The sequence below is a fragment of the Bos javanicus genome, chromosome 29 (assembly GCF_032452875.1).
Source record: "Bos javanicus breed banteng chromosome 29, ARS-OSU_banteng_1.0, whole genome shotgun sequence".
In the NCBI taxonomy this organism is placed as follows: Eukaryota; Metazoa; Chordata; class Mammalia; order Artiodactyla; family Bovidae; genus Bos; species Bos javanicus.
Genome location: NC_083896.1, coordinates 2489542 through 2512370, shown reverse-complemented (window position 1 = coordinate 2512370; position 22829 = coordinate 2489542). Strand labels below are relative to the sequence as shown.

At 42.4% G+C, this 22829-nt stretch overlaps 1 protein-coding gene across 3 annotated transcripts in view; it reads left to right on the top strand.

The window, feature by feature from the left end:
- Window positions 1-22829, top strand: part of FAT3 (FAT atypical cadherin 3) — a 641657-nt gene that overhangs the window by 179426 nt on the left and 439402 nt on the right. For all 3 annotated transcript variants that reach the window (XM_061405994.1, XM_061405993.1, XM_061405995.1), the window contains exon 2: window positions 7645-7959. In XM_061405994.1, coding sequence (XP_061261978.1) covers window positions 7645-7959 — 315 coding nt within the window. The remainder of the gene's footprint in view (window positions 1-7644; window positions 7960-22829) is intronic.

The following is a 22829-nucleotide window of genomic DNA, read 5'->3' as shown; positions in this document are numbered from 1 at the left end:
TTCCTTCTTCCCTCCCCCCGCCCCTTCCTTTTCTTTCTTTCTCCCTGTTTCTCCCTCTCTGTTGCTCCGTCTCCTGTCACTGAAGCACAGGAATAGATAGGAACTCCAGCTTTCCCCATAAACCCGTTTCTTTGTTCCTCTCCATTGCTACCAGAAAGTATTTCTGTGTATATAACCAAAACGGTTTGTGCTGAGGTGTGTGCTCATTTCTTCGAAAGATTCCAGCGAATTACTGCTCTTTGTGAAATAACCTCTATGCATTTAGACACTTAACAAAACTAACTCTTGACTTTATTTCATATGTTTCCTGAAATCATTTTCTCCTGGTTTAAATTTCAACCTTCCTTTCTACTTGACTGTGTGAATCCAGTCATTGTGCTTAGGGGTGGTATGCAAATTAGCACGGACCACAGAAAGGATCTGAGGCTGGGAACAATCTGTGATACAGAAAAGAAAAGAAAAAACAATGAGAGCTGGATGTGTGGCTACAGATTGGTCCTCTGTCCACTTCCTGTTTTCAGGCTGTTGGCATCTGGTGCTAGCTACACAGACCAGATTTACTGTAGAGAGAGAACAGGTATACATTTTCAGTCCATTCAAAACTGGTCCTGAAAAGTTTGTCTTTGAAAAAAAAATACCAAGCGTATGTTAGTACTGAGTTCATAGAACATCCTGGGAGGCTTTTGAGCAGGCAGCTCAGTTTTAAAATTCGTGGGTCCCAAACAGACGAGGAGAGCTGTCCATTTTCATTAACTCCAAACAAAAGCTTGAAATCAGCCTGCAGTCTTTTGCCTTAATTTCATGTGCTGCTCTCCAGCCTTGAGCCTTGTGAAATAACAGGCAATGAAGGTGGCTTGCATTTCAGGACATAATTGTTTCCTGCAACTGTGCTGTGGCTTTTTCTTCTTCTGCAAAGATGAAAGATATCTCAACAGGAGTTGGTATGAAGAGGAGGGAACAGAGTAGAACAAAAGTGTCGGGTGGATGAGAATCAGCGGAGGAGCGGCCAGTGAGAGAGTGAGCCTTGCGGGCTCTCTATCTGGGGCCCGGGGCTTTAATTCCGGCTGTCTGTGGTGCGAATCTGTGTACAGTGCAGTGTGTAAGTGAATGATAAAATCAACTGATGTCTTCATGAAGCTGCATCTTGGCTTCAAGCCTTGAAGACAATACCGTGGCACCATCCACATTCTTGGTAGTAAAGGGACGACTCAAAACTGCACATGTTTTTTAAGAAAACCGTCTTATCCTCAGGGCACCAAGAACTGGCGCTCTGTGACACCTGAAGGGGTGGGGTGGGAGGGGAATTCAGGATGGGGGGACATGTGTATACCTGTGGCTGATTCGTGTTGATGTATGGCAAAAGCCATCATAATATTGTAAAGTACCTATCCTCCAATTAAAATAAATAATTTTTTTTTAAAAAAAGAAAACTGTTTTATCAGACAGGATAGTTCACAGATGGAGAGTTGACTTTCAGAGCTAGGTAACTCTGCATGTACACTAGAGAAATCTAAAACAGATGACAGGCTCAGTCTATCCCATTTTACTTTGCCTAGTGATCACAGGATGGCGAGATGACTCAGTTTTGTTTTTTTTTCAAATGAAGCTATTCCTCAGAGTGCTTGTCTGTAAAGAGCCAGACATCCCAACTTGCTTGCATTTACCAAATGTTGTGATGTTATCCTTCATTTATTTATCAAACATTTACAGTGTTCCAAATTTCTAGCCACCATCCTAGAATAGAGAAAAACAAGACAGAATGCTCTGTATTCATAGGGAGGTCGCAGTGGATTGGTAAAGGGACAAAGTAAAAGCAGAGGGGGACGCCCCAGACCCTGGCTGGCTGGGGGAGGGTGTTCTCTGAATCTGAAACTTCCTTAAGGAACAGAGAAGATGGTTTGGTTCCTGGAGGCAGGGACTGAAGGAGCAGGGAGTGCAGATGCCTTTGTACAAAAGCAGAGGGGTGATGGGGTATTTAAGGAAGAAGTTGTCTTCCAGTTCTCCTGGTCTCCAACCATTCCAGCAACTGAGGATCTTCTGAGGAGATATAAAAATGGATTCAGAATAATATATTAAAACAACTTAAATAGAGGGAAGCAAGGAAACTATTGAATTTCCTGCTACCAAAGAGCTGATACCAACCCACTGTGAGGGATGCTGGGGCACGGGATTGCCTTCTTTTTCATGATAATGGGCACATGCGGGTAGATCAGCAGGCAGCTCCAGTAATGAAAAGAGAGTGTGCTCCAGTTCACAGCTCCAGATTCCAGACCCGACTCTGCCACTCAATTAGCTGGGTGATTCGCTTAAAATTTTCACTTTTAAAAGTGCTTTAAAGCGTATGTTTAAATATATTATGTGTCAAATATGTGACATATAAAGCGTATGAAAGTATATGTGTGTGTAGTATGTATATACTAAAATGTATCTGAAGCATTTTGAATAGGTGTTTTAAGATTCTGTCCTCCCACAATTGCTTTGTGCCTCTTGGCTCCTCCCATTTTAGCTGATTGCGGTTGATTTTAGTCTGTTTCAGAGTGGTAAAGGTTATAGGGATGACCATGGGTGTGAATGGAGTGACCTGGGTTGAGCTATGAGGATAAAATCCCTGTTCTTGCCCTAATTATCACCACACGCGGCTCAGAACAGTGATCCTTCCTAAGGCCATAAGAGCTTTATACAAGTCTAGGAATGAATAGGAAAAGAAAGAAAAATAGTTATCTGTGTGATCCTCTTAAATAAAGTCAAGCAAGGGTTGGCTAAAAGGGATTATGAAGCCCATGAAAGAATTCCATGTTCTCTCACATATAAAAGTAGTAAGTGTTTGATTCTTGAAGAAATAAGTAATTTAAAAATACAGTTAATGTTAACACTGGGGGAAGGTGGGTGAAGGTTGCCCAGGAACTCTAGTTCATTTCTTTGTACCTTCCTATAGTTTATAATTATTTCAGAATAAGAAGTTTTATAAAATGTAAGTGCACTGAGCATTGGGAGTTAATATTTTGACTAACTGGGAATAAGAATTAAAGATATATATATGCACAAGGAAACAGGTAAACCTCTATTAGAAGTATTTACAAAGAATATACTGCCAGGGTGTTTTTAAAGGTTTGTGTGTGTGTGTCTTTTTTTTAACTGCCTCAAAATCTATAATACTTTTCCTGGAAGAGGGGTTTTCATCATGTTATGTAGGCACATGGCCACCAAAGCATTCCCTAAACCATTTGTTGACAGTTTTTTTATTAGAGTAGTTGCGGATGTTTGGGTGTCATTTTTCTGGGGCAAGATATCATTTGACATCTTGGTTGCTCCATATGGAGATACGGCTGGAAAATGATGAGTTGAGTAACCCAGCCTGTGATAGTCATCTGCTTTGAACAGCTCCATGAATTTTTCCTCTCATTTCCAATATTCAGAGCTTAGTCAATAAGAACAAGGTATATATAGTTGTTTTTTTTTTTAATAATTTGTCAAAAATAAAACAACTATAGCTGGCATGTGCTTCATGCTGGGATCAACTTATTCCATTTCAAACTGTGCACAGTTCTAATCAATAAATAAATACAGTTTATGTACCTGCTTATACTATTAAATATTGTTACCTAAATAATTCCAGTCTGCCTTTATTATACAGTAAGAAGAAATAGATGGAAAAATTTTTTATAAACCTAAGCATATCTCAAAGAGTATAAAAAATCCCAACTGTATTTCTAAAGAACTTTTTAATGGGCATCTTAATAAATATCAACATAAAGCTGGGTACCTCAGTAGGGTCTATGTTGTGTATTTCTGTGATAGGTGAAACGTGAGGAGAAGGATGTATCTGCTTTTGGGATATTCTACCTGAGTCCTTTCTACTGAGCAGCATCCCCAGAAACTTGCTTTTAGAAGCTCACTGTAGACGGTTTATTTTTGTTTTAATTGTTGTTCAGTCACTCAGTCGTGTCCAACTCTTTGCAACCTCATGGACTGCAGCACGCCAGGCTCCCCTATCCTTCACTATCTCCTGGAGTTTGCTCAGACTCATGTCCATTGAGTTGGTGATGCCATCCAACCATCTTATTCTCTGTCATCCCCTTCTCCTTCTGCCCTCAATCTTTCCCAGCATCAGGGTCTTTTCCAATAAGTCGGCTCTTTGCATCAGGTGGCCAAAGTATTGGAACTTCAGCTTCAGCATCAGTTCTTCCAATGAATATTCAGGACTGATTTCCTTTAGGATGGACTGATTGAATCTCCTTGCAGTCCAAGGGACTCTCAAGAGTCTTCTCCAACACCACAGTTCAAAAGCATCAATTCTTCCATGCTCAGCTCTCTTTATAGTCCAACTCTCACATCCATACATGACTACTGGAAAAACCATAGCCTTGACTATATGGACCGTCATAAATAAAGTGATGTCTCTGCTTTGTAATATGCTGTCTAGGTTCGTCCTAGCTTTTCTCTCAAGGAGGAAATTCATGGCTGCAGTCACTGTCCATAGTGATTTTGGAGCCCAAGAAAATAAAATCTGTTACTACTTCCACATTCTCCCCTCTGTTTCCATGAGTTGATGGGACCAGATGCTAATCTGTTACATGGGGAGGAGGGGTAGGCAAAATCTGAGAGCATTTTAATTAGATTAAAAAACACAAGAAGGATTCCTTATAATTATGTAATCACCAAAATGTTGTCTGATTTTGCTTATTATTAAATACTATTTAAATTAAAAAAATGGGATGAAGAATACTTTTGGAAATAATGATTGTATTTGTTGTCTTGATGGTGGTGATGGTTCAAGGGTATCAAAACTTACAAATTGTTTTCTTTGAATGTGTATAGTTATTGTATGCCAATTATACCTCAATTGAAAAAGTAAAAAGGAATGCATGGTAGTAATTAAAAAAAGCAATGGGCTTATATGATTTTGGTAGTCTTTGGAAACCTCAGAAGCGAGTTTTTGCTTGATAGAAAAGCTCATTTTTTAATTGTGACCATGTGGATCATAATTAGCTGTGAAACACTGAAGAAAGTGAGGAAATGCTATCGCTGGGCATTAGTTGCTTAATATGGTTAATATGGAGCCTTGGATGAATCTTAAAATAATTGTCAACACATTTCCCAGTCATTCTTTTCTTTTTGTCCTCAGATTTTTGGATCAGGAATGATGCCTGAACTCTGTGTTCCAAGATACTCATTTGCACTTCAACTTAATGAGTAAATAGCCATAAACATATTTCATATTAATGAGAGAGAATTCTAACTTCTAGAGGACATGTCTGATGTTTCATTAAAAAATAGAGTAAAAATTCACCCATATATTTTAATTTACATTAGTGGGTGCCTCTCATCCAAGGATTTTTCAAAATCACCTAAATGTCCAAAGCCAGTAATACACCATCTCCCAGTTTGACAGGTGCAAGAAAAGAGATTTAAGTGATTTCCAGGGACCACAGAACAATTCTGTGACTATAAATCTGTGTGTGTGTGTGTGTGTGCAGATGCTTGCTGTCTGTGCATGTGAGTGCATGCATGGTGGGTGATCAGGCAAGGTACAGACAAAGCTGACCTACCTTCTTTGATTTTGTTCCTTGTTAAATTTTCTTTTTAATGGACTAACTTTGCTGTTCCCCAAACCAGCCAGGTATTTTCATGAAAAGGTATCATGGGCAGTCACAAAGACCAAGCAATAATATGCCACATGACTGGAGAAGAAAATAATATTTAATAAGACTTTCCATCCCAAACTTCTCACCTTCTCTCCTCACCCTTACTTTGGGGTGTGGCTACTATTTGCAAGGCTTTGGGGTACTTATTTTGATTCATCTTGGTTTAACATATACTCAGTATCTATTAACACTATAATATGTTGCAAACTTTGTGCCAAACACTCAACATGCATTTAATTACATGATCATCATGGCACTGAGATAGGGGTGATAAAACTAGGCTTGCTGGGTTTAAACACATTGTACAAGGTCAAAGAGGTGGCAAGTAATGGAGTCTGGATTTCGAAGCGGAACATTCAAGGCAGGCAGACCTGGGTTCTCCAATTAGCCATGCAACCTGGAACACGTTACATACTCACATTTGAGACTTAATGCCCTCATTTATGGAGAAGGCAGTGGCACCCCACTCCAGCACTCTTACCTGGAAAATCCCATGGATGGAGGAGCCTGGTGGGCCACAGTCCATGGGGTTGCTAGGAGTCGGACACGACTGAGTAACTTCACTTTCATTTTTAACTTTCATGCGTTGGAGAAGGAAATGGCAACCCATTCCAGTGTTCTTGCCTGGAGAATCCCAGGGACTGGGGAGCCTGGTGGGCTGCCGTCTATGGGATCGCACAGAGTCAGACACGACTGAAGTGACTTAGCAGTAGTAGCCCTCTATGAGAGAATTAGAAAGTTTGCAGGGTTCTTTGGTGGATAACTTTAGACCTAAAACTTCAACATCTGTTGTACAATCTCCCTTTGAATCACTTAGCTGTTTTGAATTTTAGGCAACTCTATTCTGGCCTGTTTCTGGACAGATGCTCTCCTCCCTCCACTTGGCAGTTTGCTTAGTCAAAATCTGTAGGCCATATTATGTGCCTAATATGGTCAAAACTCTAACAGGAGAACCAAGGATAGAAGATTCAGGCCAGAACAGGAGAACCGCTTCTTCACCCCGTCCATGGATGTTTTTTACAGTGTAACAGTTTACAGGAATTCCATGCTTTTCATGAGTATCCTAATTACTTTTAGAGCTTTTATAAGCTGAGCCCCAGAGTTTTCCCATCACAGTGGTAAGTACTTAAGAGTTCTTGCAGTAAGTTTCTGCAGCTTTGGTGCTTTGGGTGAGGGCTGTAATGATATTCAAGAACACTGTGTTTTCCTTTGACTTTTCTGGCACATGTTTGATTTCCTGTTTGGCGCTTGTTTCAACCCTGAAATGAGAAAGGTGGGAAGGAGCAGGCTGGGCATTTTTCTGCTCCTAATTAAAAATGCTTGTCCACGAATATCCCTCAAAGTGGCTCAGAGTTTATTTAGGGCCCTCTGTAGAGTTCTTGAGGGACCTAGAGCTCATGCAGAAAGTATGTTTGTATGGATTACGGTGTCTTCTCTGATTCCTTTGGAATAACTGTGACATTTGATTTGTAGGGGAATTGCATCAAGGAGGCTTATATTTTTGCATGCAAAGCAGTTTCCATCCCAATAGGCTAAAGAACACTTGAAAGGTCTTTTTCACTTTTGTGAATGAACAGATAAAATATTGTGTCCTGGGAAAGCTTTTGGTTGCATAAGAAATCAATGCAACCTCAGGGTAAATGGGAATATTGCTGTGATTGTGCACTGATTTCCCAGGCATCATGGGAAGTGTTTTGACCTCTGCTCACTCTCTTCCCATTGCTCCCAGCTGTCTCGTGTGTGTGTATGTGTTTTGTCCACGCTGGAAATTCAAATAAAGTATTTGTGAATGTGATTATACGTCTCAAATGGTAGATGAACTAGTTAGTATAGTTTTGCGGAAAATAATGTTCTGATGTAAAGAGAAACATCTTGATTTTGTATTTTTGTTTTTTTCATTTGCCATTATTACTTAGCACAGCCCTTCTCTATTGGAGATGATTGGCTTAGTCTCTTCCCGGTTTGCTCTCTCAGTCACTCTTTCCCTACTCTCTCGTAGGAGTCATCTCTACAGCAGACATTCTTGATCGAGAGACAACGGGGTCGTACTGGCTGACCGTGTACGCCACAGATAGGGGTGTTGTTCCACTCTATTCCACTATTGAGGTCTACATTGAAATTGAAGACGTGAATGACAACGCCCCGCTGACCTCGGAACCTATTTATTATCCTGTTGTCATGGAAAACTCTCCAAAGGATGTATCGGTCATTCAGATCCAGGCTGAGGACCCTGACTCTAGTTCCAGTGAAAAACTGACCTACAGGATTACAAGCGGGAATCCTCAGAACTTTTTTGCCATCAACGTCAAAACAGGTAAGGGGATGCTTGTATGACTTTTTTTTCAGTTGTTAGTCCACCTTTTAAATTCACAACTCTGGTATTTGCTGTGCCTTTTTATTTATTTCATTGTGTGGAGAAGAGCATCCTTCTTTCTGGGAACAGTTTCTGAAAAGGTGAATGTTCTTCCAGTCTGTTTCGGTATGTTTTAACCTCAGCTGAATGGAAGTGAAGTGATCTAACAGAAATTAAGAGGCTTTCTCAGAAAGCCTTAGGTTTGCTTTAGTCATAATTATAAAAAATGGCTCCTAGACCATTCAGAGAGCTGGCTGCTTGCTCTCGCTTTCTTAGGAGAACATAGCCTAGGCTATGCTGAGTTCTCTCGCTATCTGGCTTTGTGATGCCTCTCCTTCGAGACTGCCTCCCTCACTTGGCCTTAATCCAGCTCATTATAAATAATCTCCTTAAAGCCTTAACTTTAAGGCCCAGATTGTTGTGATTTCTGTATTACCCATCAATGAAGTGTTATGTTTAGAAGAGCTTCCAGTGTCTAAATCTTTACATAAAACACACATTTTTAATTTTCTGGGTTTTTGCTTAAAAGTTTCTAGAGATTGCAGAAAACTATACTTGTTGGCTAAGGATCAGAAAGGGCAGGTGTGGAGTTGGTTGAGTGTATTCTGAAGCAAGAAGCAAGTATATAGCACTGGAAAAAAATGCTTTGCAGAGGAAATCTCAGAAGTTCGTTGCTTTCTTGTGATTTGCCTCTTCTTGATATGTACAAGAGGGTGAAATACTCAGTGAGAGCTGAGATGGATGCAGTTTTAATTAATTGAAATTTAGAAGAATATAAAGATATTGTTGCTGTTTCCCACTGGGCAAGTTGATGTTGGTCAAAGTTAGGCTGGGTGATGGAAGTATGTTGGTGGGGATGTGTTCTGCTTTCTTGACAAAGTCCTGATGAAGTTGATAGTTGTTTTTCCTGCCTGTATTTGTTCGAGTAGAAACATACCGCTGACCCCAAGCATTTTATAACTGCCAGATTCCCATTAGCATAATGTAAAGAGAATGCCAAGGATTTTTTTTTTAACTATTGATTTTTTTCCTAACTATAATATGAGTAGGTTAGTCATTTTGTTAAGCAGAGTTCAGCATTTGAATAGCTTTGAATCCGGATCCGACCCTCATTTCCTTAGAAGACAGAGTAGTCATCAGCCACCAGTGTCTGATCGAGGCCTCCCTGAACCTGAGGAAGGGCCCAGAGAGCTGGAGCCACGCCCATCCCTTCAGCACCGCCTTAAACCCACGCAAGTGAGGATGCCTGCCCTCCTGATTCACCTCTCACTGTAGCCAAGGACTCTGCAGTATGGTGAAAGAGAAATGAATTCAGATACTCCAGCAAATTAACAAGAAGAAAGGACAAAGACAAAAAAAGTCACAGAAAAGAAGTTGAGGACATGGCCATCTTCACATTTCACTCCCCGGTGGAATCTGAAACACCCCAGCTAGATTCTGAGTCTTCTCTCTTGATTCCATTGGCATTTGAGTCAGTAAGGGCAAGCCCAGTGCCCTCTTTTGCAAAAGACACTGCACAAGGCCAATGTCAACTGGTCTCTTCCCGCACTCATGGCTGAAATTAAGGAAAGAATACATGTCACAGGAAGAATTTGGGTTGGAGGTGAAGACCATAGAATGAACATTAGTTGCAGAGAGCATGTAGACTCCTGTAACTAAAGATGTCTTTTATACAGCTTTGAAAAGTTTATGCATAAATTTTCAGAAAGTCCTGTATTATCAAAATTTGGACTGCATTACATGATAGGAACCTCATCATAGTTATAATTTCCCTGTCCTTGTTGTAGATTTTTAAAAAGGATTTGTTCCAAGAATGACAATTTAGACCAACTTTTCTAATAGTCTAAAAGGAATGCATGGCACACTTTGTAATTCTCAGACACATGATAAAAAAACATTGGATTTTGTTTCTCCATTTAGTCATTCACCAAGCGTGTACTGTGCCTTCTGGTTTACAAACAAGATCTACTTTATAGAGTTATAAACTCAAGAGATGGCCCACGCTTATCAGGGACCCAAAGGTACATGAAATTAGTAAAATGACAAACATTTATGATAGAGTGAAAGTAGAGTGAGAGAGTGCAATAACTGATTATGGTGGAAGAGTTTCACTCAATATGGGGCAGGTGAGAGTGGTGGTCAGGGCATACTTCATGGAGGAGGTAACATTTGGGGTTAGAAGTCCTGGTTTTCAAAACCTTGCTCTGTACATCTAACTGGGAAGCACCATAAACTGCAAAGAAAAACATAGACTAAATCAGACTCTCTGTGTTTTATGAGCTTGGGCAAGTTATCGAACCTCTCTGAACTTCATTGTTTAGTGAGAAAGGATTGTTGCAAGGGATAGAGAGGCTCTCATGTGAAGTGGTCACCACAGTGGCTGGCACATTGAAACTGTGCAAAGAAAGTTGGTACCCCATCTGACTGCTGTAACTGATTACAGGCACATCATTTAATCTCCTAGGGCTTCAAGTTCTTACCTAGAGAAGGAAAATGCCTTGCTTTCTTCATACGAATTGCTCATGAAGTTTCAATGTCATGATGTGTTTGAAGGCCATTGGTGAAATACAAATCTCCAAAAGAATCATATTATGGCTGTTCCTATTTCTGTTGGGGTGCATGGAACCATAAGCCTGGTGTAACTCTTGCTCTAATAATCCTGTCCATGGAGAAATTTCCCTCCAATTCAACAAACCCTCCAATGAGACGCTTTAATTTTGGGCATACCTCTTATTTCTCTAAAGCCCTTTGTCTGCAATGGTTACACTAATATAACATTTTTCAGGAATGCAGGGGAGATGTACCTAACTGGTATATTTAGGTAAGATTTATGCTTTAGATTTTTTTCAACTAGATGTGGACCTGGGTAAACTGACCTTTCATTCCTCTGTGGTAGAGCTGAAATTTAGAGAGTTTCGTTTTGCTTTGGCAATGTGCTCCATAATAAATAAGGATTAAAATGATTAATGCAAACTCAAATAATGTCAATGCTTAGGGTCCACAGCTTGCAGCAGATAACAGATGTCCTGAACTTGAGAAGGGAGAGAGAGACAGAGATTTCTCTGATGAACACTCTGTTCTCTACCTAAAGAACTGTTTTGTTTTGTTTTGTTTTTTCTACCAGACCTAAAATCACTTAAAGTCAGTAGTCTGTGGACTTTCTCCAATAATTCCTGTGGCTTAAGAAGGAAAACAAAAGCTGTAATGCTCCTAGGTCCTTTCTGGCTTGTACAGAGAAACCTTGATTGATTCCAGGCTGAGCAGTTGATTTCAATCAAACGCAGCTTCTAGGCAGGGCCCTGCCTTGGCTTGTCAGTAACCGGAGCCCTGCTCACGTGTTCTAAGCTGGAGACACCCAGCAGGCTGGTGTTCACCTGTCTCTCTGGGTGAGCAGGAACTCGAATGCTTTCTTCCAGCATTTGTAGTGAAATCCAAGCTGGCCACTGAGTGGTCGTCCAGGCTGATTCTGGGAACAGGTGTGGGAAGTTCCTCTAGGATTTCAGAGTGTTTACTGTAGTCTTGTCTACAGTATGGAAACCATTTAGCACAGTGCCAGCATGCTAGCATTTAGTAGAGCACTCAATAAATGTTGTTATTATTATTCAGTTCAGTCTCTCAGTTGTGTCCGACTCTATGTGACCCCATGAACCGCAGCACGCCAGGCCTCCCTGTCCATCACCAACTCTCGGAGTCCACCCAAACCCATGTCCACTGAGTTGATGATGCCATCCAAACATCTCATCCTCTGTTGTCCCCTTCTCCTCCTGCCCTCAATCTTTCCCAGCATCAGGGTCTTTTCCAATGAGTCAGCTTTTCGCATGAGGTGGCCAAAGTATTGGAGTTTCAGCCTCAACATCAGTCCTTCCAATGAACACCCATGACTGATCTCCTTTAGGATGGACTGGTTGGATCTCTTTGCAGTCCAAGGGACTCTCAAGAGTCTTATCCAACACCACAGTTCAAAAGCATCAATTCTTCTGTGCTCAGCTTTCTTTATAGTCCAACTCTCACATCCATACATGACCACTGGAAAAACCATAGCCTTGACTAGGCGGACCTTTGTTGGCAAAGTAATGTCTCTGCTTTTTAATATGCTATCTAGGTTGGTCATAACTTTCCTTCCAAGGAGTAAGCGTCTTTTAATTTCATGGCTGCAATCACCATCTGCAGTTATTTTGGAGCCCAGAAAAATAAAGTCAGCCACTGTTTCCACTGTTTCCCCATCTATCTGCCATGAAGTGATGGGACCAGATGCCATGATCTTCGTTTTCTGAATGTTGAGCTTTAAGCCAACTTTTTCACTCTCTACTTTCACTTTCATCAAGAGGCTTTTTAGTTCTTCTTCGCTTTCTGCCATAAGGGTGGTGTCATCTGGATATTTGAGGTTATTGATATTTCTCCCAGCAATCTTGATTCCAGCTTGTGGTTCCTCCAGCCCAACATTTCTCATGATATACTCTGCATAAAAGTTAAATAAGCAGGGTGACAATATATAGCCTTGACATACTCCTTTTCCTATTTGGAACCAGTCTGTTGTTCCATGTCCAGTTCTAACTGTTGCTTCTAGACCTGTATACAGGTTTCTCAAGAGGCGGATCAGGTGGTCTGGTATGCCCATCTCTGTCAGAATTTTCCACAGTTTATTGTGATCCACACAGTCAAAGGCTTTGGCATAGTCAATAATGCAGAAATAGATGTTTTTCTGGAACTCTTTTGCTTTTTCCATGATCCAGCAGATGTTGGCAATTTGATCTCTGGTTCCTCTGCCTTTTCTAAAACAAGCTTGACCATCAGGAAGTTCACGGTTCACATATTGCTGAAGCCTGGCTTGGAGAATTTTGAGCATTACTTTCCTAGCATGTGAGATGAGTGCAATTGTGTGATAGTTTGAGCATTCTTTAGCCTTGCCTTTCTTTGGGATTGGAATGAAAACTGACCTTTTCCAGTCCTGTGGCCACTGCTGAGTTTTCCAAATTTGCTGGCATATTGAGTGCAGCACTTTTGCAGCGTAATCTTGTTAGTCATCCTGTATTCCCCATTAGAGTTGTTTGTGTAAGTTGCAAGCATACTGCTCCCTAGATATGTACACACACACACACACACACACACACACACATATACATGTGAAAGTGAAAGTGAATGAAGTCACTTAGTCGTGTTCGACTCTTTGCTACCCCATGGACTGTAGCCTACCAGGTTCCTCTGTCCATGGGATTTTCCAGGCAATAGTACTGGAGTGGGTTGCCATTTCCTTCTTCAGGGGATCTTCCCGACTCAGGGATCAAACCCGGGTTTCCCACATTGTAGATAGATGCTTAACTGTCTGAGCCACCAGGGAAGTCCCCTATATATCAGATCAGATCAGTCACTCAGTCGTGTCCGACTCTTTGCGACCCCATGAATCGCAGCACGCCAGGCCTCCCTGTCCATCACCAACTCCCGGAGTTCACTGAGACTCACGTCCGTCGAGTCAGTGATGCCATCTAGCCATCTCATCCTCTGTCGTCCCCTTCTCCTCCTGCCCCCAATCCCTCCCAGCATCAGAGTCTTTTCCAGTGAGTCAACTCTTCACATGAGGTGGCCAAAGTACTGGAGTTTCAGCTTTAGCATCATTCCTTCCAAAGAAATCCCAGGGCTGATCTCCTTCAGAATGGACTGGTTGATACACAAACACACACACACACACACACACACACACACACATATATATTCTTTTTCTGATTCTTTTCCATGGTAAGTTATTATAAGATATTGATGGGCTTCCCTGGTGGCTCATTGAATATGGTTCTCTGTGCTGTACAGTAGGTCCTTTTTGTTTATCTATTTTGTATATAGTAACATGTATCTGTTCATCCCAAACTCCTAATTTTCCCTCCCTTTTCCACTTTGTTAACCATCATTTTGGTTTCTGTGTCTGTGAGTCTGTTTCCGTTTTGTAAATAAACTCATTTATATCCCTTTTTTGGATTCCCCCTGTAAGTGATATGATACGATGTGATATGGTGTTCTCTGTCTGATTTACTTCACTTAGTGTGATAAGCTCTGGGTTCATCCATGTTGCTGCAGTGGCTTCCCTTCCTAGTCAGTGTGTAGCGCTGGAACCTTCCATTGGGTTTTATAAAGTGTTAAGTGGGCTGTGTGTGCCTCTGCTATTCTAGACCTCAGGCATTGGTGGAATGGATGATAGAACAGAAGTATAAGACATTACTGCATTTAGGGAATTTATTCTCTTGGGAAAAATAGGCCCATCATGCATACAATGCATTTTAGCAAGAGTGTAAGACAGATTATTAAAAAAAATAATAAATGGCCAAACTCTGTGGAATATAAGTTGTGAAGAAAGTGATACGTCAGGGTGGGGCAGAGTTCAATGCCAGCTGGAGTGGGAGAGGATGGTGTGAGGACTTGAAGACCCCGGAAGTGGGAGGCCTGAGGAATGGATCAGTCTGCAAAGAGAGAAGTGAGAAAATTACTCAGGGACTGTGGACACGTTAAGCTGACCTTGAAAGCCCATCCGTTGCTACTTGAGCTAGTTGGAGAGGCTTTATATCATTAAAGAAGGAATTTTAAAAGACTTATAAATGTCTGGAATGTTGGAAGATATTTGAGTAGCAACTATGCACATCTCTTTTATTTTTGTTTGATAATATTTAGATTTATTACAACCTTGGGTTTTATGTCTACCTTCTGAGAGGCCTAGTAAAATAATTTTTTAGAGAGGAAAAATCATGACTAAGAGAGACCCCTTTATTCTTTGCTTTGCCTCTGTCAAACATCCAACCAGGGTTAGCTTATGCTGTGTTGAAACCCTGCATCTCTGGAAGTGAGCCTTACTTAATCCAGACCTTTTGACGGTTGACTATCCACGGCATAGACTTTCTAAACTCCTTCCTGCGGTTGTGATATCTCCCTTTGGCCCATGTTCTGGCCAATGGCGTCTCCAGCTACCTTTGAGAGGAGGTGGAGGCTCAGCTTTCTTTCACTTTGTGTGAGCGTCGTGGCGTTGACCTGACCAAAGACCCCTGATGTGGAGGATGACTCACTGCCATCTCTTCTTAGGGGAGTTGAGAGGAAGATTCTCTTCAAAAGCATGTCTGCTGTAGGAATATATCAAAGCCTAACCTTACCTATTGATTCCCTTGGGCTTAGACAGTCTCCCTATACAAATGGGAGGGATACATTATTAAAACATTGGATGTCATTAGTTTCTGAACTAACTCTAATCAGCTTGGGACTTTCCTGTGGCTCATTTGTTAAGACACTACGCTTCCTGCTTCCACTGCAGGGGACAGAAGTTCGATCCCTGGTTGGGTAACTAAGATCCCATGTGCTCTGCAGCGTGGCCAAAATACATACATAAATAAAAAGCATCAGTGTGCCTTTTGGTATATGGTTTAAGACAAACCTGGAACATGTTATCCAGAGGGGTAACTGAGAGAGGAAACTCTAGACCATACTTCAGCATGATGATAATTGCTTGGTAGGCTTGTTAGACTACAGATTCCTAGGGAGGAACTCAATAATTTGCATTTCTAAGAAAGTCCTATGTGATGCTGACATTGCTCCCCTGAAAGCTTGGTTCCCAAGCTTCAGGACTTTAGTATCCAAAGAAAAACAAAGGAGGGAGGTAACACAGTGCTGAGGGATGTACCTGAGACAGGGCAGCCAACTTTATCCTTTATCCATACATTCTTGCCTTCCAGAGCTGGGATTCTGAGACTTGACCATGAATGCAGAGTGCTCTCTGTACCTGCCCCTACAATCAACTCTCATAGCTGTCAGATACTCTGATGAAGTAGGGAAAAATGAAAATCCTGTCTCTTTAATGGTCCATGAGCTAAAACATTGTGATTCCTAAGACTGGTTAATAAAAATCTGGGCTATATCAATGTTTGGATACCCTTTTATTATTTCCAAATATATAGAATTAAGCAGAAACCATTGCTAAATGGAATTCAGAACTACTTTAATGAATAGACAAACCTTCGGAATTAGTTTATCATCATAAAAAGAATGATGACTCAGAAGACAGGGGTGCTCAAAAAATAATCTAACATCTTAGGTAAGCTAAGTCTTCTGTTGATGCCCAGCTCTCTTCAGTGATAATCTGCTTAGGAAAATACTTTTTCCTGGAAAACAGAAGAGGACCTTGCTTTATAACATCAGAGATTAACACACACACACACACACACACACATTGAGGAACAAGGGGACAAATATTGATGCTTTTTTTTTGAGTGAACATTGCAGAAATCTCTTATTACAGTCTCTTGTTCCTTATGCCTTCCTAGTGAAAAGCTAAATTCTCCTGAATGGGGAGAAATGACCGCTGGGTGATGAGTTGATATTCATAAGTCCGGGCACAAAGCAGATAATGCAGCGAATGAGTATGTATGAAACTGTAAATCACCCTCGCCCCTTCCTTCAGCCATGAAAGGAGGCCTTGTCCTATAGAACATTAAATTGTGTTCATTTAATCCAACAAGTCCAGTAGAACAAATCGGCCTCATGCAGATTTATCACAGGAGGTTATTTAAATTCAGCGGTGACCTTTGCATCCCTGTGAATGTGCTTCACAGGAACAAGGACAAAGGGAACTTTTCTGCACTGTCGTCGTGTCTCTGGGGAGACTGCGTTTCCCCATGAGATCGACTCACAAGTGTGGACTAGGGGTTCGGGGCGGTTCTGAGGGTGCAGAGGGCTTGCTGAGGGGGGGCGGGTACATCACAAGGGGGGTGTTTTCACCTAGTGTGGACTCTGGCTGCGCCTTCCTGTGGCCTGATTGTTAGAATGGCTGTGAATTTAAGTACGGATTTCAGGGTTACTCAGCTTCAATCCCTTTGACGTTGGGGACTGGGTAAGTCTTTGTTGTGGGGGGCTGTGCTATGCATTATAAGATGTTTAGTGACATTTCTGGCCTCTCCAAAATGCCACTAGCACCGCTTCCAGGAGCTGTGACAGCCAAAATACCTCCGGACATTGTCAAACATCCCCTGGGGTAAAACTCATTGGAATATTTGGAACTCATTGAAAACCATTGAACTCACGTGGCATATTTTCTGAGACTCTGTTTCATATGCCCTTAACAAAAAAACCCTGTGCCAGATGAGTGACTTATTAGGGAAGTGTGACGGTGTTGTTAACATTTTCAAAAAGTGCATGTGTGCATATATCAATATATAGATACAGTTGCATATATATTAATAATAATCAAGTGAAATAAAATGAAAAAGGAGGAAATCCAAAGGTACCCCTAATTTTCCTCTGACTCCAGGTTCCTTGTGTTTTAAAGATTTTATGAGTATTTGAAATCAAATTTATTGGCAAAAAAAGAACAAAACAATAACTTCTAGCAGAATGAAAGTGGATGAAACTATCGTTTTCTTAACTCTCAGTATTTGGAAAGGATTTGGCTGGTGACAAAATCCTCATCAAAGTCAGTTTTGTGCAGCATTCTTCAGGAAACAGCATCAAGAGATTATTTTGAGGGTCCCAGGGTTTATTCCCTTGAAATATTTAAGCAGCTCCATATCCCGTTTCTGCTTAATGTCAGCTTTCTAACGGATAAGTGTGTGGATTGTTTCTTCCCTGGAATAAAAGTGGGTGAAAAAGAAGAACCCAAATCCGTTGGCCCTCAGCCAGAGATTCTGCAGTCCTATATCTAGATTAGGGCTCTCCTAACTACGCAGTGTTCATTTATAAGCCCCAGAGAACTGCTAGATCTGTGGGGACTCAGAACCAGTGTCTGAGATCATCCTCCTCGGATACACCATAGGATGAAAAGACTCGGCTAGGTGAGAATTGGTGTCTCTGTAAGTATTAGGAAGGAAAACTTTGACCACCAAAAGTAAGTCAAGTTTTTACGGATGAGGCTGCTAGTTAGGCAACAGCATTCATGAGAAACAGATTCGGTTCTTTGAGTTAATAAGACTGTTACTTGGGAAAAGGATTTTCAGGTGCTGAGTTCTATGAAACCAATTCCAGGGGATCTTGGGCAAAACGGACAGAAGCCTGAGCAAGCACAAGCTGGAGGGAAGAGATGGCTGTCTGGGAACAGACCCTGGGCATGCAGGTGGCTCAGAGGCCCCTCCCTGAGGGGTGCGTGCATGCTAAGTCCCTTCAGTGGAGTCCAACTCTTTGAGACACAATGGACTGTATCCTGTGACCATGGGATTCTCCAGGCAAGAATCCTGGAGTAGGTTGCCATGTCCTCCTCCAGAGGATCATCCCAATCCAAGGACCGAACCCTGTTCTCTTTTCTCTCCTGCGTTGGTAGGCAGGTTCCTTACCGCTAGCACCACCTGGGTTGGATGCTGCTTGTTCTGCCTACTGCTTATTCAGCAATGCTGTGGTATCACTCATGTCTCTGTGCTGTTGCATAGAGAAAAGCTATGACAAACCTAGACAGCATCTTTAAAAGCAAATTCATTACTTTGCTGGAAAAGGTCCATCTGAATCCCAGGGACAGGGGAGCCTGATGGGCTGCCGTCTGTGGGTTGCACAGAGTCGGACACAACTGAAGCGACTTAGCAGCAGCAGCAGTCAAGGCTATGCTTTTTCTAGTCATCATGTATGGATATGAAAGTTGGACTATAAAGAAAGCTGAGTGCAGAAGAATTGATGCTTTTAAACTGTGGTGTTGGAGAAGACTCTTGAGAGTCCCTTGGACTGCAAGGAGATCCAACCAGTCCATCCTAAAGGAAATCAGTCCTGAATATTCACTGGGAGGACTGATGCTGAAGCTGAAGCTCCAATTTTGACTTTGGCCACGTGATGCGAAGGGCTGACTCATTAAAGAAGACCTTGATGGTAGGAAAGATTGAAGGCAGGAGGAGAAGGGGACGACAGATGGATGGCATCACCGACTCAACGGACATGCATTTGAGCAAGCTCCAGGAGATGGTGAAGGACAGGGAAGCCTGGCGTGCTGAAGTCCACGGGGTCACAAAGACTCGGACATGACTGAGTGACTGAGCAGCAATGCCTGTGCTGCTGCTCGGCCTCTCTCGTCCTCCAGCCTCCAGAGGAGGGATGGGGGAGGGGCAGGTCCAGATACCCAGAAGATGCCCATCCTGCTCCTGGGGCTCAGCTGCTGGCATAGCTGTTGCTGGAAATTACTGACAATTATTTGGGAGGGGGACACAGTCACGTAAATAAAGCAGATGATGGAGTTTTATATATACATATATATAAAAATGAAAAAAGGTTGATTAAAGTCGTAAATTTCCCTTTTATATCTTTTATCTGGGCATTAACTCCACATCAGTAATTTACTGCATTGGTTTATTACTTTCTTCTGTTCTGAGAGAAACAGTGAATTTTAATTGAAATCACTGCCCGCTTCTCTTCATTCTTTCCAGACATTGTTAAAGGGAGACTCTTGCATATTCCCCGGCGTGCGCTTCCTTCCTCCAGGGGGTGACAGCAAGAAGGGGAACCTTAACCAAGGAAGCCAAAAGCGGATCTGCTCTGTGCCCCAGCTGTGCCTGGGTTTTCACAGATTAGCTAGTTCACCTCTCATCACGGTCCTCAGAGGGCTTCCTTGGGGGCTCTGCTGTAAAAGAATCTGCCTGCAATGCAGGAGCCACAGGAGCCTTGGATTCCATCCCTGGGTCAGGAAGACCCCCTGGAGGAGGAAAGGGCAACCCACTCCAATATTCTTGCCTGGGAAATCCCACGGAAAGAGGAGCTTGGCAGGCTACAGTCCATGGGGTTGCAGAGTCAGACACGACTGAGCACACACACACACAGTCCTGGGAAGGAAATGGGCCTATGGGTACCTTGGTGACCTGCCCAAGGTCACCCAACTGATCGTGCAGAGCTAGGGTTGCTCTGATTAATGGTCCCCAGTGCTATGGACAAATGCCACAGAATGTGAAAATGTGAGCAGCTCCGGGAATGCATCAAGGATCTGAGGACTCGTGCTCAGTAAATTTTTTCAGATGAGTGTACACACACTTTATTTTGTATGCATTTATGGGTTGAATTGTGTCCCCCAAAAGACATCGTGACGTCTTAATCCCCTTCTACGCATGAATGTGACCTTATTTGGAAATAAGCCCTTGTAGATGTAATCTAGTTAAAATGAGATCCATGAGTGTGTGTGTGTGTGTGCTCAGTTGCTCAGTTACGTCTGACTTTGTGGTTCCATGGACTGTAGCCCACCAGACGACTCTGTTCACGGGATTTCCCAGGCAAGAGTACTGGACTGGGTTGCCATTTCCTTCTCCAAAGGATCTTCCTGACCCAGGGATCGGACCTGCATCTGTTGCGTCTACTGCCCCAGCGGGCAGACTCTTTACCACTGACACCACTTGCACTTCCCAGGTGGCTCAGATGGTAACGCAGCTGCCTGCAATGCAGGAGATCTGGGTTCGATCCCTGGGTCGGGAAGATCCCCTGGAGAAGGAAATGGCAACCCAGTCCAGTATTCTTGCCAGAAGAATCCCAAGGGCAGAGGAGCCTGCTGGCTACAGTCCATGGGGTCGCAAAGAGTTGGACACAACTCAGCGACACACACACACACACACACGCACACCGCCACCTGGGTAGCCCCCTAATTGCATAAGGGTGGACCTAATTCAGTGACTCCTGTCCTTATTAGAAGAGGGGCCTGACTCAGAGAAAAGACGGCCGTGGGGCTGGAGGTGGAGGCAGAGGTTGAAGACATGCTCCCACAAGCCACGGAGGGCCAGGGGTCCTCAGCACCCTCTGCAAGGCGGAAAAAGCAGGGCCGATCCTCCCCTAGAGCTTTCAGAGGAAGGTGACTCTGCTGACACCCCGGCTTTTACCCTGAGACCTTCAGTGTGATAATACATGTCTGTTGTGCTCAGCAGCCAGTTTGCAGTTCTTGGTTATGGCAGCCCGCAGAGACTCCACAGGCTACCGTCGAAGGGCACAGATGGGAAGGCTGAGTTCTCCTAAGGGGAGGAGGTAGCTGGCATAACCAAGGACTCCTGATACTATGCTTTTCTTATTACACCAAATGTTAACAAGTTAGCAGGGATTTTTTTTCAGCCTTTGTTCAGTTTTTTTTTTTTTTTTTCCTGTTGAAGTATAGTTGACTTACAACTTTGGGTTACTTTCAGGTATATAGCAATGTAACTCAGTTATATATGTGTGTGTGTAAATATATGTTTAAGCTAAGTCCCTTCAGTTGTGTCCGACTCTGTGTGGCTCTGTGGATTGTAGCTCACCAGTCTCCTCTGTCCATGGGATTCTCCAGGCAAGAATACTGGAGTAGGTTGCTGTGCCCTCCTCCAGGAGTTCTTTCTGACACGGAGATCGAACCCTCATCTCTTCTGTCTGCCTACATTGGCAGGTGGGTTCTTTTATCACTAGCGCCACCTGTAAAACAGACACACACACACAGATATAGATTTGAGATTCTTTCCCCTTATCAGTTATTAAAAAGTTCTGAGTATAGTTCCCTGTGCTATACAGTAGGTCCTTGTTGTTTATCTATTTTATGTATGTTAGTGTGTATGTGTTAATGGCAAACTCCTAATCTGTCCCTTTCCCCCTGCTTTCCTGTCTGGTAACCATAGTTTGTTTTCTATGTCCGTGTGTCTATTTCTATTTTGCATGTAAACTCATTTGCATTTTGATTTTGATTCTACATATAAACCATACATGGATGGACCTAGAGATTATCACAGAAAGGGAAGCATGCCGGACAGAGGAAGACAGGTATCCTGTGATATTGCTTATATGTGGAACCTAAGGATTTAGCAGGTTTCAAGATCGTCCATCCAGGCTTTACTTAGATCTCTCATTTTTGTTGTTTGTTGTGCAGTACTTGTGATTTGGTTAAGTTTAATGATTTCGGGGAGTTCTAACAGGTATAAGGGATTTGATGAGAGATTTGTGTGGCCTTAAGTTGTCCAGTACTTTTGCCTAGAAAATCCCATGGACGGAGGAGCCTGGTAGGCTGCAGTCCATGGGGTCGCTAGAGTCGGACACGACTGAGCGACTTCACTTTCACTTTTCACTGTCATGCATTGGAGAAGGAAATGGCAACCCACTCCAGTGTTCTTGCCTGGAGAATCCCAGGGACAGGGAAGCCTGGTGGGCTGCCATCTATGGGGTCACACAGAGTCGGACACGACTGAAGCGACTTAGCAGCAGCAGCAGCAGGCCATGTGGAAGTTACTATTGAGCATCACTGGTGTGCTTCATAAATGAGAATCTCATCAGAGTCTCATTTATTTGATCACTTTTGAGTCCTTTAAAGTAAATTCTCTGCACTTGCCTTTCCAAGAGCTGGAAATTTCTACCTGAAAAGTAGCTACAGGATGAGGTATAGTTTCACCACTGACCTTGAGAACCCAAAGTCCAGGTTTACTATTGCTGCCACTTTACATTCTGGTCTTGGCATTTCCTGTCATTTTTAAATGACTTTGTTCCTAGCTTCTCGACATTGTTATAAAAACGTTCAAATGTTTTAAAAATTCATAAATTTTATTCACATTGAGGTAGATTATTCTAGGAAAGCATATGAAAATCTGACAATAAAATGACAAAACCAACCTGTGGTGAATTATTGATGGCAGTTTCATGACTTAATAGCACAAGGACCAGTGTCTGTTTAGCTCTTTGCCATTTATTCTCATGATCAGACTTCTAATCATGGGAGGGGAGAAGCCAGGTAGAATAATGTCCAAGAGCCTGGGCATTGGAATCAGATATGTGTGCATTTGAATCCTAGCTCTACCACTTTCTCAGCTGTGTGAGGCTGGGCACATTACTTAACCTCGCTGAGCTGCAGTTTACTTTACTGCAAAAATGAGAGTATGTACATTAAATAATGAATTAGCTTGCCACCAAGAATA